We start from the raw sequence: 16,571 nt of genomic DNA, 5'->3' as shown, positions 1-16,571 counted from the left end.
GTATCTGTGAGAACATCTGGACAACATGCCATAAATTTGCATAAATTAACCCTTTTCATCAAAATGCTGTTTGATAAATACCAGAGAAAGTTCAAACATATATCTAAGTCAGTAAGCATCATATCCATTCTATTACAAGGCGAGATAAAATTATATGTAAGGGTTTCAGTTTGAAGTATTCTCTGTTTTCAATGTTGGTGAGCTTATGCAGGTTTACAATCCATGAATGAACTAGAGTACAAGTAAGGCATCATTCTCATGACTCCACTTTTGATTTGTTTTGATTTCCTTAAAAAATGGCTTTCAAAAATTTGCATTGCCAAAATTAGGGACTGACTTTACTGTGAGTGCAGCTTATCTGCTTGTGTTTTCAGCAAGTCTTGAACCACTTTAAGCCTTGAATGTCATGCAGGTCACACAAGTGTTTCTCACTTGATTCACAACTAGCTGTATTGCATATACTATGACAAAATATTATGGAAAAATGAACAGAATAAATATTTCTGAAGAGCAAAAGGATACATGTATTTGCTTGTTACTTAGAATTAATGATTACTTAGAAATAATACAACCCGTAGCTAATAATTACATATTTGCCAGTAAATATGAACCAAAGGTCCAGATTTTCAAGGGCTTAATGCATATTTTAGATGTATATGCAGAAAACTAATCCCAAAGCAAAAACAATGAATTAAATTTTTTAAAGCAATTTTTCATGAGAAATTTTTTCCAGTTCTAACTTTCCAAAAACTGTAAAATTCTGGTTGTAGACTCTGGGCTTATAACACTTAGTAAAAAGGTTTTGAGCACTTTGGCTTATAAACAAGGAGTGGGGCTTATAAGTGGTATCAAAGCTGTATAAAAAAATAATAACTTGAGACTAACATCCAGTAGTATCAAAAGATGTTTTCTGTTTCTTGGTTTTAACGAGACTCAAAAAAGTGCCATTTGGATGTTCATGACAGGTACAATCACGGACAAAAGTCTTGGGACAAATTTGCACTTTTGTTGCTTTTGCGCACACGCCAGACGTGAATACTACTTCACCTGCCTAACCTTGCCCCCCACCCCCCATACAATGTTGAAAACAACTACCTGCAATTTCTTCTGATTTTTAACATTATATTGGGTGGGGATGGGGGACAGTGACACATTTTTAAAAGGAAAGCCGCACTTTTTTCAAACTCCATTAATAAAACACATATAACTCTTAAATTACACAAGTGTCCCAAGGACTTTTGTCCACGATTGTCTGATTTTCACATCTCATGGAAAAATGCACAATTAGGATGTTGTTTAGCCCTAAGTGCATTTAGGACCTGAGAATGTGAACATCTGAGATTAGAAAGGCATTTCTATGAGCTTTAACACAGCTTTTCTGTATTTTTCAATGGTTTTGGACCCACCTGGAAAGGTGTTGATCTCAAATAATATAGAAACTTTTGTATGTGATGGCAGTGATAATGGCGTCGCTTGATTTGGATATGTAACAAATAATTGTTTACACTGTAATGCACAGGTGTAGAGATACTTCAAGTATTTATACGGCAAATTTGGTATTTAAGTCAATCTTAGTGATCACCTTAACAGTTATTACAGCACGTAACAGTGTGTACGAAGAACTGAGGTGCTATACTCTTTGGGTAGTGACATCAACGTTCACTGGTCATCGCATAGTACTCAGCGGCGAAGAAAGACAGTGTTAATTCAATTTCCTCAAAGTATCAACTAAGAAAACCAGCAGATATGGTACTTTTACGAAATTATTTCACAAAAGTCACGTCACAGCATGATGGCAGTGAATGCAACAGTAATCACTTGATTCAGTGTGGAAGAGTTGACTTTAAAACAATTCTTAACAATGAAAAGTGAGTACCATGTTTGCAGAGCTCAAAATTAAATTTTCCTGGCAATAAATGTGTAGAAAGATTGATTCCCAAATACAGTTCAGTTACACATGTCTCAAATGTGAGCTTTTGGAAATAAGTAGGCAGATTTTAAGGTTTTAAAGTGAGTACTGTTGCTAAAACTGTTGAGTTATGCAAATAAAAAGTGACCAACTCATTGTGCATAACATTAAAAAATGTCACACAATATTATTTCGTACACAAATAAAGGGAAATGACTTCCAGTGGCTGGAAACAGCTTTCAGATATTTGGTTTGGTACCCTTGGGACAAAATTGTAGTTTGCAATGCCCGCTCACTGCATGTATCACATATTCATTCCTGTCATATGCACCATGATCTATGATGCCTGTTGTCGCCTTCAGTGTTAAACATGTTTGTCCTTTCAAATAGTGCACACGCAAGTCTGCGATAAACAAATTCCAATTTACACCTTGCTTGGGGCAAAATTAAAAAGGAAAAACAAAGCGTTAGTTAACCACGAAATAGCTCAAAAATACTCATTGTATCACGATCTTTTCACAGAGTCGAGAAAAAACACATTTAGAATGTGAAAAACCACTGAAAAGTGACATTTTATTTCTCAGCTGAAATTGAGACAATAATGGACAAAAGTCTTCGGACAAATTTGCACTTTTGGTGCTCTTGTACACACGCCATACATGAAAGCTAGTTCACCCGACTAACCTCGCCCCCCCCCCCCCACCCCCCATACAATGTTGAAAACTACTGTCTGCAATTTCTTCTGATTTTCAACATTGTATTGGATGGAGAGGGAGAACAGTAACGTGTTTTTAAAAGGGAAGCAGCACTTTTTTCAAACGTCAGTAGTAAAACACAGGTAATTCATTAAATTCAAGAGATTATCAAGGTAAGAGAGTGAATCCTTTATATAGGCCTTCTACCCAAGGTAATCCCTCTAAGTTATTTTTAGACATGGTACCCAGTTCTTGCGAGGATGTTACTCACATGATGCATGGACAGCCAAAGCGACTTTCTCGAAACTCCCGAGACGAAATGACAGGAACATCATTGTACATGTTTTGATTTTGTTTCATAGCAGAGATGTTTTCTGTGCTCTCAGCCATCTTTTTGTCCGGCTGGGCTTTCGTTTGTTTTGTGCTCGTTTTGCTGTTCATTATTTGGCGGTTTATTCGGTTTTAGGGACTTTAATAAAGCAAACTTCATGGTAATGGCAATGGCAACGAGTACAATAGCTGTGTAGGTGTGCATTGTAATTTTTTGTTCATTTCTTTGTAGTTGTTTACAAAAGGTCACAAAAAAACAACATCGTGAAATAGCCACATTCTGCATATTCGAGAGAACGTGAACTATATGACGGCTAATTATTAAAATTTCTTTTTTTGAATTTTGATGCTGTCTTATGTATCATCTTTGGGATATTTCTGACAGTATAGACAAATTGAATGAATCTAAATCCTTGCAAGATTCGTAGGTTGACTATTAAGTCGTTTTTAAATCGACATTGTCTATGGCATTGTTGCCGTTGCTGCTTAAACTGCTTTTTTTGATTCTACTTGGGCAGCAAGCATCTGCCTGCACTTTCGACCATCTGTTTGTTTGGTTGCACAGCTTGTGTTTGGGAGTTTGTTTGCTTTGCACTTGTTTGTCTAAACATTTCTCTGCCGTTCATTCAGTTGTTATTGTTTGTGCAGGAACATCCGTCTCTTATTAAACTCCTATTTAAGTTTCAAAATGTATTAAGACATACCAAGAGCCAAAACTCCCTTGCTTGTAATCCAAATATCAAAGAAGACATCCCCACAGCATTGGAGGTTTTCTATTGCTTTGAAACGAAACAAAAAGACATAAACAGATCCTCCACAAAAACATCCATGCAACGTGCGAGTAATATCCCTGGAAGAACTGGGTGCAATGTCTAAAAATTACTTAAGAGGGATTACCTTGGATATAAGGCCTATATGGGGGATTCACTCTCTTACCTTGATGATCTCTTGGTTAGATTATATAAGTGTCCCAAGGACTTTTGTCCACAAATGTAGATATTCCTGGCGGGCAAGTTATTTTTATTCTCACTTGCCTGATGGGCAAGGGCTCAGGTAAGTCCTCTGCCAACTAAATCAAAATCAAAAAGGCTTTTTAGCCAACTTTGTGATACTTGAAATGTTATACATGTTATTATTGAGTTGAGGGCTATTCTGATATTCATTTGCTGCAGGCTGTCTTTAGCACTTGACTTATTACAAACATCTTCGTTCCTTCATTACACTAAAAAAATCCTTGAATCAGAGGATAGAAATAACTCGCACGAGAACCAGCAAACCATGCACTTTGTCAGATGACTTTTACAAGCACAAGTACAAACCAAGTGATCTCCTGACTTCAGTGGAGGGTGAGAAAGAAAAATCCATCCAGCATACAAAATATCCATGAATAGATAACATGGCCGGCAAAACAGGTCAGCATATACTGTATTGAGTGATTTCCCACAGAAAACAACAACCATTTGAAACCAAAGCCGCTCACTTTATAGACACTTTAGCTCAGGACTGTGCAAATAATTTAAGCTCACAGTAATCATCAATCAGTCAGCGGCCTCAATGTAACTGTGACAAATTTGTTTTTCTTCATGAATAATTCATTATGGCAGAGTGGTAAGGTTTCAGTCAATGGGTAATTAGAAGTCAGTTTGAAGGTCATTGTTTGGAATCAGGGTGTGAGCACCTTTTTTTCTCCAAGCTACTAAAGAGTAATTTGCATTTTGAAAGGAAAACAAAAAATTCAAGCAATAAAAGTTATATAATTATGAAGAAATCTGAGATGATATGGAAAGTTGAAAGAATTTGCAGAAGAAAAACACTTCTCGAGCACGAATCGCTTGCACATTCAAGATTTTTGGCAAAGTTTTATAACCGGAATTTTAAGGAATTTCCATTGTATTGCCACATTTCATTTCACTATAATATTATGCTACATGTATACAGTATTGTGCAAAAGTAATGCAAACGATAATCACCAAATATCATTTTTGTTCCATATAAGTGACGCATCATGCACAATGATAATTCGACAAGATATCAGCGCTTCCCTTCGATATCTCACCAAGATATCCTTCTTGCGAAATATCACCGGCGCAATATCTCATAGGGTGCGTGACAGATTCATCACAAAATATCACTCTGGTGAAATATCACCATAGCAATATCTCATAGTGCGAGAGATACATCACCATGTTACATCATTCTCGCAAAATGTCATCCCAGCAATATATGGTAGAGTGAGATAAAGCTTGTTGAGGTGAGTGGTGGGTTTTTTCATTTAACAAAGGGAAAATAAGAAATTAAATGCTGAGACCTGAGTTAGATATCTTACACTTTCAATGAACAACTCGAATATAGTAAAACCGGTGGCTTTCATTTGTTGAGAAACAAGGGCAGTGTCCATTGTCAAACTTTCTAAGTTACCCATGTTAATGTTGCGATCTGTTAAAGTAAAAACAATAATGTTTGAGAAGCCAAAATAAGTTGAAGTCATAAAAGCAGAGCAAGACAAGGTGAGCCCCAAGAGAATCGTTTATAAGCGAACAGGCTGACAAGCATAAATTATTTCAGTAGTAAAGCTATAATTATTTTGTTAAGAAACAAGTGTGGTATCCATTGTCAAACTTTACAAATTACTGTACACTTAAATGTTACAATCTCTTTAAGTAAAAACAATAGCGTTTGAGAGGACAGTTACCCGAATACAAACAATATTCACAAATAAGTTATTTTGTAATTTGTCACATGCTATGACAAAGAAAATCTCTTATGGCTCCAAAATAAATAGGAATACAGATTGATGACATTTAAAAACATTAATTATTTATTATTATATAACTGGGACACTATAAACTTCAAAGATAACAATACTAATAACAAGCCTTAACTGTATGGTTTGCTGGACTATATCCAAGAGCTAAAACTAGTGTTGTTCAACTTTCAACTGTAGGATTATTACATAACAGTTTAGTGTCCCAAAGCATGCTGGGACCACATGCAATAAATGAGCCACCATCTTGGTTGTGTGAAACATGTTCTCTTGTTTTCTCCCACTTATACTACATCTACTGGTTTCCAAGTGTCATGTTTTCTGTTACAGCTGTACTTAATTACATTTCTCTTACAATTAAGGATTTTTACTGCGAGTGATACAGTAATAGGCCACATGTAAGAACCTGGGTTTTAAGAACCTGTTAGGCTAAAATTTTCATTTTAAGTCCCCTCCACATAAGAACCTATTGACGCTAAATTTTAATTTAGGTTCTTATCAGTGGGGTTGCTGTAAAAGTGTATTAGGTAGAAACTGCTGAATTAAGGTCATCATCTATTTAAAAGTAACTTGACATAACTTTATTTTTTCTTTCAAGCTCATTGCTTGAACTTGTAATGAATTTGGTATCAACATGAGTTTCATTTTTATGTTTTGTTAAGGACATATACTGTACATGCACTGAACTGCCTATAGGCATTGCTCCATGGTACAAACAAATGATTTATACTGTATTATGAGATGATAATTTATTTATAATACATGTATATATAGTATATTCAGATGAAATTCATATGAAAATATAAGAACCTATTTTAAGAACCTTGGTAGCCTGAATTTGCTTTAAGTACCATTCATTTTATATAAGAACCTGTTTAGGCTAAATTGAAAAATTCAGGTTCTTATATGTGGGCTATTACTGTATTTAAATCCCTGTTGAGCTCATGATCTTCGCAGAGAGGAGGACTTCACCATAATGCCAAGTTAAACCAGTTAGCCAGGTTTTTTTTTTTTTTTTTTTGCATTTGGCTTTGAATGAAAGCCTTCACTCCTGCTGAAAGCTTTGTTGGCCATCCTAATCGAGAGCAGTTTTTTAATGGAGCCAGTTGTCCATAGCTTTTGGATTATTCTAGTGACACTTGTGACGCCTTTGTGAGGCTTTTAGTTTGTGCAACTAACATGAAGTCATGTCAAATCTGCCACAGGGCTGTGTCCCCCTCAATTATGCCATATTGTTGTTTGTGTATTTTGTTGTGTTACCTTTTACCTGGTTCCATTACATTCTACTCTTAGCTTGAATAATGGAATAGTGACATTAATCAAATAGTCACATCGAGTCACAAATAGTGCGTCCTTATTTACGTCAAACTAATACACAATGCTATCAATTAATACAACAGAGGAGCATTTCAACGAGAAGTACTGAAGGTAGAGATCATTACTTGGCCAAAATTATATCCTACATCGGTGAGCAAGTCACCTCAAAGACTGATGAAATCAACTGACGGTTTCAGTAAGTGCCACGCAGTCTGTAGCAATAATTGTGAAGTTTAATTGTGAAGGATAAGATATCTTTAGATAAACTCTCTTGCAGATCAGCACCTAAATTCTTTGTTACAAGTAAATTTGTTACACCTACAGCTGAATGAAGGATGAAAGAAGCCAATCTAAAAGAACATACAATACAACTCATTTATAGCCTTCCGTTTAATGTTACCAGACTCTAGACTCACCATTTTCCAATACAAAATAGTTCATCACATTCTACCCACAAATTTGACACTTTTCAGATATTCAATTAAGGAACATGATAACTGTCACCTCTGTGGAGAAAGACATACGTTAACCCATCTTTTTGTTACGTGTTCTGAAGCTCAGCTTTTTTGGTCTCTCTTTACTACAGTAATTGGTGGAACACCAAAAACGGATATACGATCACTCTCAATAAAAATGAAATAATATATGGCATGACAGATAACTACGCACCTCATCTTGGCTTAAACCTCTGACAATCTATACACTGCCTCAAGAAAAGAAGAGTTTTATTTTGATGCCTTTTTAGCAAGTTTTACAAACAAAATTTAAATTGAGAAACATAAATCTAAGTCAAAAAAAAGGGGGTGAAAGCCTCCTATTGTAGCTAACGCCCTACATGAAAGTAATGTAAGATATTAACAAGTTGTAAATAATGTTAGTATAATTGTAAGTTTTGTTAGTGTTGTTAAATTGTAAGTTACGTTAACATTGTAAGTAGAGCAAGTAATTTTTGTATGTAGTGTAATGTTATTGCAATAAAAAAAGGTATGGAAGGTTGAGATCATTACTTGGCCAAAATTATATCCTACATCGGTGAGCGAATCACCTCAAAGACTGATGAAATTAACTGGTGGTTTCAGTAAGTGCCACGCAGTCTGCAGCAATAATTGTGAAGTTCCTTCGTCACAAATTTACTAGTTTTACATGTAACTAAAGCAGGAAAGTTTTGGCTGAATATGAACTTTTTGCTCTCTTTCACAGAGGAGGAAATAAAAAAGCTGCTAAGGAGAAGCAATATGTTTCCATTCTTTATTTGAACCCTGGCGAACACACAAAAGTTATAAAACAGCAGACAAAATTTCTTGAATTGAGCCAGGGGTGATTCCAGAAGATACGCAGTCACAGTAGTGTTCTTTACACTAAAAAAGGGATAACTGATTTTACCTGAAATATCGCTGCTACCCCCTGTGAAAATGAGAGGCGTGGTATCACTCAAGAAATGCGCAGATCTGAATTCAAGAATGGAGCTTATGACCCTACCAATGGTAGAACACATGCGTCTTATGTGTTTTGTTCTGCCACAAGGAAAAGCCCTTTACGTTTGTGTGTGATCACATATGAAATGTATCTTTTGGCTAACATATAGTCAACACAGACACTAACTAATCTGCACATGCGCTTCGAGCAAATTGTTTTGTTTTTAAGATAATAGCACTGCAAGGATAACATGAGATTTGCAATAAGATATATATACTTCGGTCATGTTTTCATATAAGCAATGTAAGTATAACACATTCTGCATGATGCACTTGGGTACCTACCCCACCCAGTCCCCCTTCCTGCAAGGCTAACTGATTAATCGAAATTAATTAATTGAACAAACATTAAAGTTAACACCTTCTTGTGTTAATACCTTATTACCTTATTACCTTAGTGCCCAGCAGCCCCCTAAACCATCCTAATAGTGCACTCTGCACTAAAAACAAGTTACAACAAGACCACATTGGTAATAATAACACGTTGTGAATGTTTGTGCCTCTGTTGCATGTTCTTTTGCTACAGTTCTGCAAACTAACGAAAATATCTCTGAAATACTGTTTTCTGGGCGCAAAGGGTTATTAACTCCAATTTCTGCCACATCAAGTCTAAAGTCCAAGTTAGTTTGATCTAGCTAAGGTCACTAGCACTTGCTTAAGCTCGAAATGCCAGACACAAAATGCACACATTGCCAATTCCATAACTTAGCTTGTTATGCTGTAAGTAAAATTTGTTGGACTGTGCAATATTTGGTTGGCAATATATTGCTTTGCAACAACATCTCAATTATCAGAAGAATAATGTTGCTAAGCGAAAGTGATTTATTGCTAAGCTGCAACAAAAATTCACTGGGCAAAAACAACATATTGCTAAGCTGTATCAATATTTCGTTAGGTGAAAACAATGTATGGCTTGGCGCAAATGATAAATTGCTAGGTGCAAGCGATAAATCGCTTGGTACAGATGATAAATCACTTGGTGCAAACGATAAATTGCTCAGGACTAAGCGAAATAACTTAACAGCTACAACAATAACTTCACGATATCTTGCACCAAGTATCGTTTCAAGCAAAGTATCATTCAAATACCGCTGATATATCACGATATTTGTTGATTATTGTTTGCATTAATTTTGTCACAGAGAAAGCTCCATCAAGTTGGACATTCGGGTTTACCTTAAGGATTCCCAATAACACTTGCAAAATAAGAGAAAGTCGGAACCACCATGTTGGATGGTCAGTGTATAAACTTGTTGTTGTCAACATAAAACTTGTCCAATGCGATAACTTTTGCACAATGCTATATATAGTAACTCACCACGCAACTCTTTGTTTTGCTACATCTTGATGAACCTCCTGAATTAAATGCTTCTTTTTCAAGGTCTTAACAAGAACTCTTACTTCAGGAAAAGGTAGTTTGCAAGCTTTCCGACATTGCTGTAAGGAAGCAAACAGGTTCAGTTGTAATAAACATTCACATATACAATAGAGAATCTGAGAGCACAAGCAAATTCTCAATGTAAAAACATTTACAATACAGTTATTACTAATATTTTGGTTTAATTTTGTTTACCTAGAACTCAAATTTCTTTAATTTCCTTTTTTTCGCCAATTCACTCTTTGAACTAAACTAGATAATACTGTTAAAGTAATGGTAGCTCGCACAGCATAGCTTTGCAACATGCAAGCTACATGTACTTAGGCTTATAACCCAATTATATATTAGCTAGTTGTACCTATCGGTAAATGCCAATGAGCAAATGAACCATTGTAGATGAGGATAATGGTTGTTTAGCAAGTATTTTATATATATGAAAGGTGAATTAATCAACATGACACGAGCATGGGACAAAGAAAAATTCTGAGTCCCCAACAGGAATTGAACCCATGACCTCCCGAACACCGGGCGGGCGCTCTATCCAATGAGCTACGAGAACTCATGGAGAACAAGGTCATTTAACTGAGTTCATATATGACAGGTGTCCTGCATACTGCTAGGATCAACACCATTGAAGTCATCGTGAGTAGTGACAAGTTAATAAAGATGGCGAATTTTAAGCTCGGTAATGAAATGTGAAGGTGAATTAATCAACATGGCACGAGCATGGGACAAAGAAAAATTCTGAGTCCCCGACAGGAATTGAACCCATGACCTCCCGAACACCGGGCGGGCGCTCTATCCACTGAGCTACGAGAACCCATGGAGAACAAGGTCATTTAACTGAGTTCATATATGACAGGTGTCCTGCATACTGCTAGGATCAACACTATTGAAGTCATCGTGAGTAGTGACAAGTTAATAAAGATGGCGAATTTTAAGCTCGGTAATGAAATGTGAAGGTGAATTAATCAACATGACACGAGCACGGGACAAAGAAAAATTCTGAGTCCCCGACAGGAATTGAACCCATGACCTTCCGAACACCGGGCGGGCGCTCTATCCACTGAGCTACGAGAACTCATGGAGAACAAGGTCATTTAACTGAGTTCATATATGACAGGTGTCCTGCATATGCTAGGATCAACACTATTGAAGTCATCATGAGTAGTGACAAGTTAATAAAGATGGCGAATTTTAAGCTCGGTAATGAAATGTGAAGGTGAATTAATCAACATGACACGAGCATGGGACAAAGAAAAATTCTGAGTCCCTGACAGGAATTGAACCCATGACCTCCCGAACACCAGGCGGGCGCTCTATCCACTGAGCTACAAGAACTCATGGAGAACAAGGTCACTTAACTGAGTTCATATATGACAGGTGTCCTGCATACTGCTAGGATCAACACTATCGAAGTCATCGTGAGTAGTGACAAGTTAATAAAGATGGCAAATTTTAAGCTCAGTAATGAAATGTGAAGGTGAATTAATCAACAATGACCTTGTTCTCCATGCGTTCTTGTAGCTCAGTGGATAGAGCACCCGCCCGGTGTTTGGGAGGTCATGGGTTCAATTCCTGTCGGGGACTCAGAATTTTTCTTTGTCCCATGCTTGTGTCATGTTGATTAATTCACCTTCACATTTCATTACTGAGCTTAAAATTCGCCATCTTTATTAACTTGTCACTACTCACGATGACTTCAATAGTGTTGATCCTAGCAGTATGCAGGACACCTGTCATATATGAACTCAGTTAAATGACCTTGTTCTCCATGAGTTCTCATAGCTCAGTGGACAGAGCGCCTGCCCGGTGTTCGGGAGGTCATGGGTTCAATTCCTGTCGGGGACTCAGAATTTTTCTTTGTCCCATGCTTGTGTCGTGTTGATTAATTCACCTTCACATTTCATTACCGAGCTTAAAATTCACCATCTTTATTAACTTGTCACTACTCACAATGACTTTGATAGTGTTGATCCTAGCAGTATGCAGGACACCTGTCATATATGAACTCAGTTAAATGACCTTGTTCTCCATGAGTTCTCGTAGCTCAGTGGATAGAGCACCCACCCGGTGTTCGGGAGGTCATGGGTTCAATTCCTGTCGGGGACTCAGAATTTTTCTTTGTCCCATGCTCGTGTCATGTTGATTAATTCACCTTCACATTTCATTACTGAGCTTAAAATTCGCCATCTTTGTTAACTATTTTATATATACATGTAAATGTGCCAAAGAAAGAACAGACATGGAATGGTTTTCGGTACACTTTGTATTTGTTTGAAATGTTTAAAAATGAGAAATTGTAATTTAGGGGATTCTTAGAAGGAAGTTCTATTTCTTATAGACATTCAGCACAAGTTTCTTGTTGTAGATATTAATTTTGTTCAGATATGCCAAGCAATTCTAAACAATGTTTTGGTTTTGTAGTGGACAAATTCTCTTAGCTTCAGCATGCTACAGAAAGGCACTGTTGTTCAAAAAACTAGGTACCTGGCAGTCAAAAATTCTAAACCATATAGTACTTGACTATTACAGAACGTTTTATTTTTCACATTTGTATCTATCATAAACACACTTGCTTTAAAACCGGCCATCGAAAATCAAATAAGCTGCTTCAATAGCTTAGCCAAGAGTTCTAGGAACTGCAAACTCTACTGTCACTCAGTAGGTCTCAGTATCAACAATATCACACATCCTGTGGTGGACTTTCGTCATGTTATGTGCTTCCATGCCCAGGCAAAGTGAACAATTAAATGTAGGGGCCACATAAGTTCGGAAATCCCTTAGTAGAGGTCGGGGTCGAGGTCAAGCATTCTCAGAAGATTCGAATGGAAATTGACTGACAGGTAAAGAGTTCTTTTGAAAAACTGTGCCCATGAGTCACAAAAAGTTCACAAAATTTGTGAATTGCAAACCCAAAATACTGTATAAAATTGCTTGGTGTTTCTGACCAAAGATCAAAATGCTCAAAATACTCTTGGGAGGTTTCAAATAATAATTTTTTGTGAAATTGATTATCTATGACTTTTTGACCACCACATATCTAGTTTTTTCAACAACCGTGACTCTGGAGTCAGAGCACGAAAAGTCTATGTTGCATTTGCATACATTCCAAGATCACGGTAGATAGCAAGTCATGTGACTTTGAGCTCAGTGCAAGTTTTGACTTTGAGGAACAGGTTGCTGAAAGCAAATCCTTCTGAGAATCTTGGCTTTTTGGGGCAAATTACACCTAAGAAACTGATATCAACATCACCTCCAAAACAGTCCAAGGAAGAGCTTCTTGACTCTCATGACAAAGATGAAAAGAAGGATTCACCTCCCAAAAAATGCAACTATTCCCAAGAAGAAGGGCCATCATCCCACGCTGTTCACAAAAAATCAAGAATCAAACAGCTGCTTCTTCAGAGGAAGTCAATCTCCTCACCAATCCAATACTAGGCTTAACCAAAAAGCTGGCCAGAACTTCTTAATCCACCTGTTGGAGGGAAAAAGGAAAAGGCAAGGGGATGTAAAGGTCAGCAAGTTCACCTCCAGATGCCATTCCCACCAAAAATGCACAAGTCCAAGATGGTGAGGCAGGAAGCTCCATGAGTGCCTCTGAGCAGTCTACTGACTGCGAAACGTTGTACGGCCCTGTGCTAAACAGCAAAAGTGATGAGTCAGAACTCAATACCACTCAAAGTTGTGATGACGATGGTTTTCTCTCTGAACTCATGAAAGACTGCGAGTCTGATGATATTGAAGGGGAAAGTCGCAAACGTGAAAAACTAGCCAGGATAGTAGACAAAATGTTTTGCTACATTTACAAACTGAGCAAGAAGAACCTCAAAGATTGTCTCAAGAGACAGGAAAGACCAGCAAATGGTGAGACAGCCAAGCCTCCAAAGGTCAACCTGGGAATTTGGTGTCACTGAAGAGAACTAACCAAGAAGAGGGTTTTACAATTTTATAAAATACAACAAGCCCTTACAAAAGGCATCCTGCCCATGACTCGTATTACCAATAAGCTCATGCAGGTGAAATCACTTGATGGAGAAGAATGTCAGGACTTGTCCCTCCTCACCCATGCTTCCTATGAAATAAACCTGCAACGAAGTCTGTTTTTGAAACCAGATATTGGGAACGAATATTCAGCACTCTGTTTCTCTCAATTGCCATTTACAGATTTTCTCTTCAGAGATGATCTACAAAAGCACTTGAAAGATATCCTTGACCAGAACAAAATAGGGGCCAAGATCTCCCCTAATTACAAAGGTCAACGTCCTTGCCCAGGAAGACATAATTTTAACAGCTATCAGCAGTCACACCACTGGAGAGGCCACAACAAGACCACCCAGACAAGCTAACAGAGCACTTACTGTCAGCTACTAGAACAGTCAGTACATGCTTACTTATACCTTGCAAAAATGTATATATAGCCAGAAACAAAGCAAGGCATTTCAATGCTTGGCAGATGCTGACCATTAGAATTTTGAAACCCACCTTGACAGATGCAAGCCCCCAGAGCAACCAATTTCTAGTAAAGAGGCAAATATCGCTACAACTGAAATTAACAAACCGTTAACTAAAGGGGTCGTTAGGAAAGCTACTCATGATCCTGGCAAATTTATTTCAACAATTTTCACCAGGCCCAAAAAAGATGGCTCCCACCATCTCATTTTGAATCTGAAGCTCAGTGAGCACACTGTGTGCCACCATTTCAAGATGGATTCACTACACAGTGCAACTCTGCTTATGAAACCTCATTGTTGGATGGCTGTCTTAGACTTAAAAGATGCATACTATTCTGTTCCAATAAGGTCTGAAGAAAGGAAGTACCTTCGCTTTGAGCATTAAGGACAGATAAACTTTTTGAATTGTATACAGTTTGCATAGCCCATGAGAACTGACTCAAGGGTGAAATCTGCTTCAATTTTGGTTACCTCCCAAATCCAATTTGCAAGGGCGCTTCAGAGTGGAAACATCCGGTCACAATACCAAAGAAGGTGCTCTATGGTTTCAGATTTGTTATCACAAAAAATGTACTTATGACAATCCTTAATGCCCATTTTCATAAACAATAATTATATTTGTGCCAATAGTTCTATGGAATATCCTATATTGAAAGCATCTTAACTTACTAATGCTTGTGCATAAGAAAGGGACACTGCAATAAGTAGTCCAAATTCCCACCAAGAGGGAAGATATTTATTCCATTTACACTGCACCTTAGTTGGTAGTATGGCAACTGATTTTCGCAAGATATCATAAGTGAACTAGTCACCCTTTTGTTTGAAATAGTCCCTCTATATTTTGAGATTTGACCACAAGTAACCATTTACCAAACTTTTTAATCTCTGATATCAATGAACTTGGAATTGTGCTGTTAATACCATAAGCTTGTAAGAAGGCTCACTTTAAATAAAAGTTATTGATCAATTCGCTTGGTGACATAAAAAAGCCAGATTTGTTTATGAGAATCATCATTGACATAGCGTACATTGTTTATGTACCATGACCTATAGAACACAAATTTATTTTCTATCTGAACCCATTGACTCCCAGAGCTTTTTGCTGAAAACGCATTTTTGGACATTTTAGAGATTTTCCGCCTGGATATGAGCCAAATTAACTCCAATCTACTCAAAAAGGCATTTGCAACATGACTGCATGCCTTCCTTTCCACTAGCATCACGTTTTTACGACATTTTTACTCAGGTGTGTGCAGAAATCCCAATTTTGAGATTTCAGATTTTTGGATGAGAAAGTGACCTACATCTTTTTGTCCTTTTTAATTTTTTGGTTCGCCTTTCCTTTTTCTCCTTTTCTTATCTTTTTGCTGCAGTGATTGACCTTCTACTGGGCTTGCTTCCAGTTCAAAAATTTCTGAGAAAGCATCATCTTTTCCTCCTGCAGCACTTGAGTATAGCTAATACCAATTTTGGCCAAAGGTAATGATGTCAGAAGTGGAACAAAGGCTCACCACGGCCAGATACGGCCGGCACAGACGTCAACGGGTTGATAAAAACATTATTCCATAGTGGCTGTGACAAGAAGTCACTGGCTTCTGCAGGTTCACGAACAATCTCTGCCCATGATTCAACTACACTCCTCCAGAAAGTATTTTCCACGAAAGAGCTAGCAAAGACTGATAATAATCTTTTGCTTAGTAACCAAACATCTTCCCAGTAAGGGCAATTGGAAAACAAGAGCCTTTTCCAGTCTGCCTGATTATTTACGGCCCATACATTCTTAATCCAAGAGATCCTTAGAGCCTTCGCGAGCGATCGAATATCAGACACCTTCAATCCTCCATCTTCTATATCATTAATAATTGTTTTTCTTGCTATTTTATCATCCTTTCCACCACAAATAAAGGAGTAGAAGAGAGTTTCCAATTCCTTAAGAAAAGATTCGTTTGGAGTTAAGAGTGTGGTTAATAGATGAACAAATTTAGATACTGCAAGTGACTTGATTACCTTTATTTTGCCAGTGATACTCAGAACTCTCCAAGACCACTAGTCTAATAGCTTTCTGACCTCAACTAGTTTTATGCTGCAATTGTGCTCTGCTATTCGTTGGGTTTCAACAAAAAATGTTATCCCTAGGATGTTAAAAGGTTCATAAAAAAAATCCATGCTAAATTTTTCTCCAGAAGTAAAGTCTTTTGAAAATTGCTTGCTACCCAGCCATACAGCACTAGTTTTTTCTATATTAACCT

At 37.2% G+C, this 16,571-nt stretch overlaps 1 protein-coding gene and 1 pseudogene across 5 annotated transcripts in view; one reads left to right on the top strand and one right to left on the bottom strand.

Annotated features, from left to right (window-relative positions):
- LOC110055695 (general transcription factor 3C polypeptide 1-like) overlaps positions 1–16,571 on the bottom strand; it is a 282,425-nt gene that overhangs the window by 177,536 nt on the left and 88,318 nt on the right. For all 5 annotated transcript variants that reach the window (XM_089276241.1, XM_089276243.1, XM_089276244.1 and 2 more), the window contains exon 8: positions 9,809–9,927. In XM_089276241.1, the coding sequence (XP_089132367.1) occupies positions 9,809–9,927 (119 nt within the window). The remainder of the gene's footprint in view (positions 1–9,808; positions 9,928–16,571) is intronic.
- LOC149100875 (uncharacterized) lies at positions 12,597–14,217 on the top strand (annotated as a pseudogene).

This window comes from Orbicella faveolata, unplaced genomic scaffold (assembly GCF_042242905.1).
Source record: "Orbicella faveolata isolate gen_17 unplaced genomic scaffold, um_ofav_v1 contig_4, whole genome shotgun sequence".
NCBI lineage: Eukaryota > Metazoa > Cnidaria > Anthozoa > Scleractinia > Merulinidae > Orbicella > Orbicella faveolata.
This window is presented reverse-complemented; position numbering and strand designations above follow the sequence as displayed.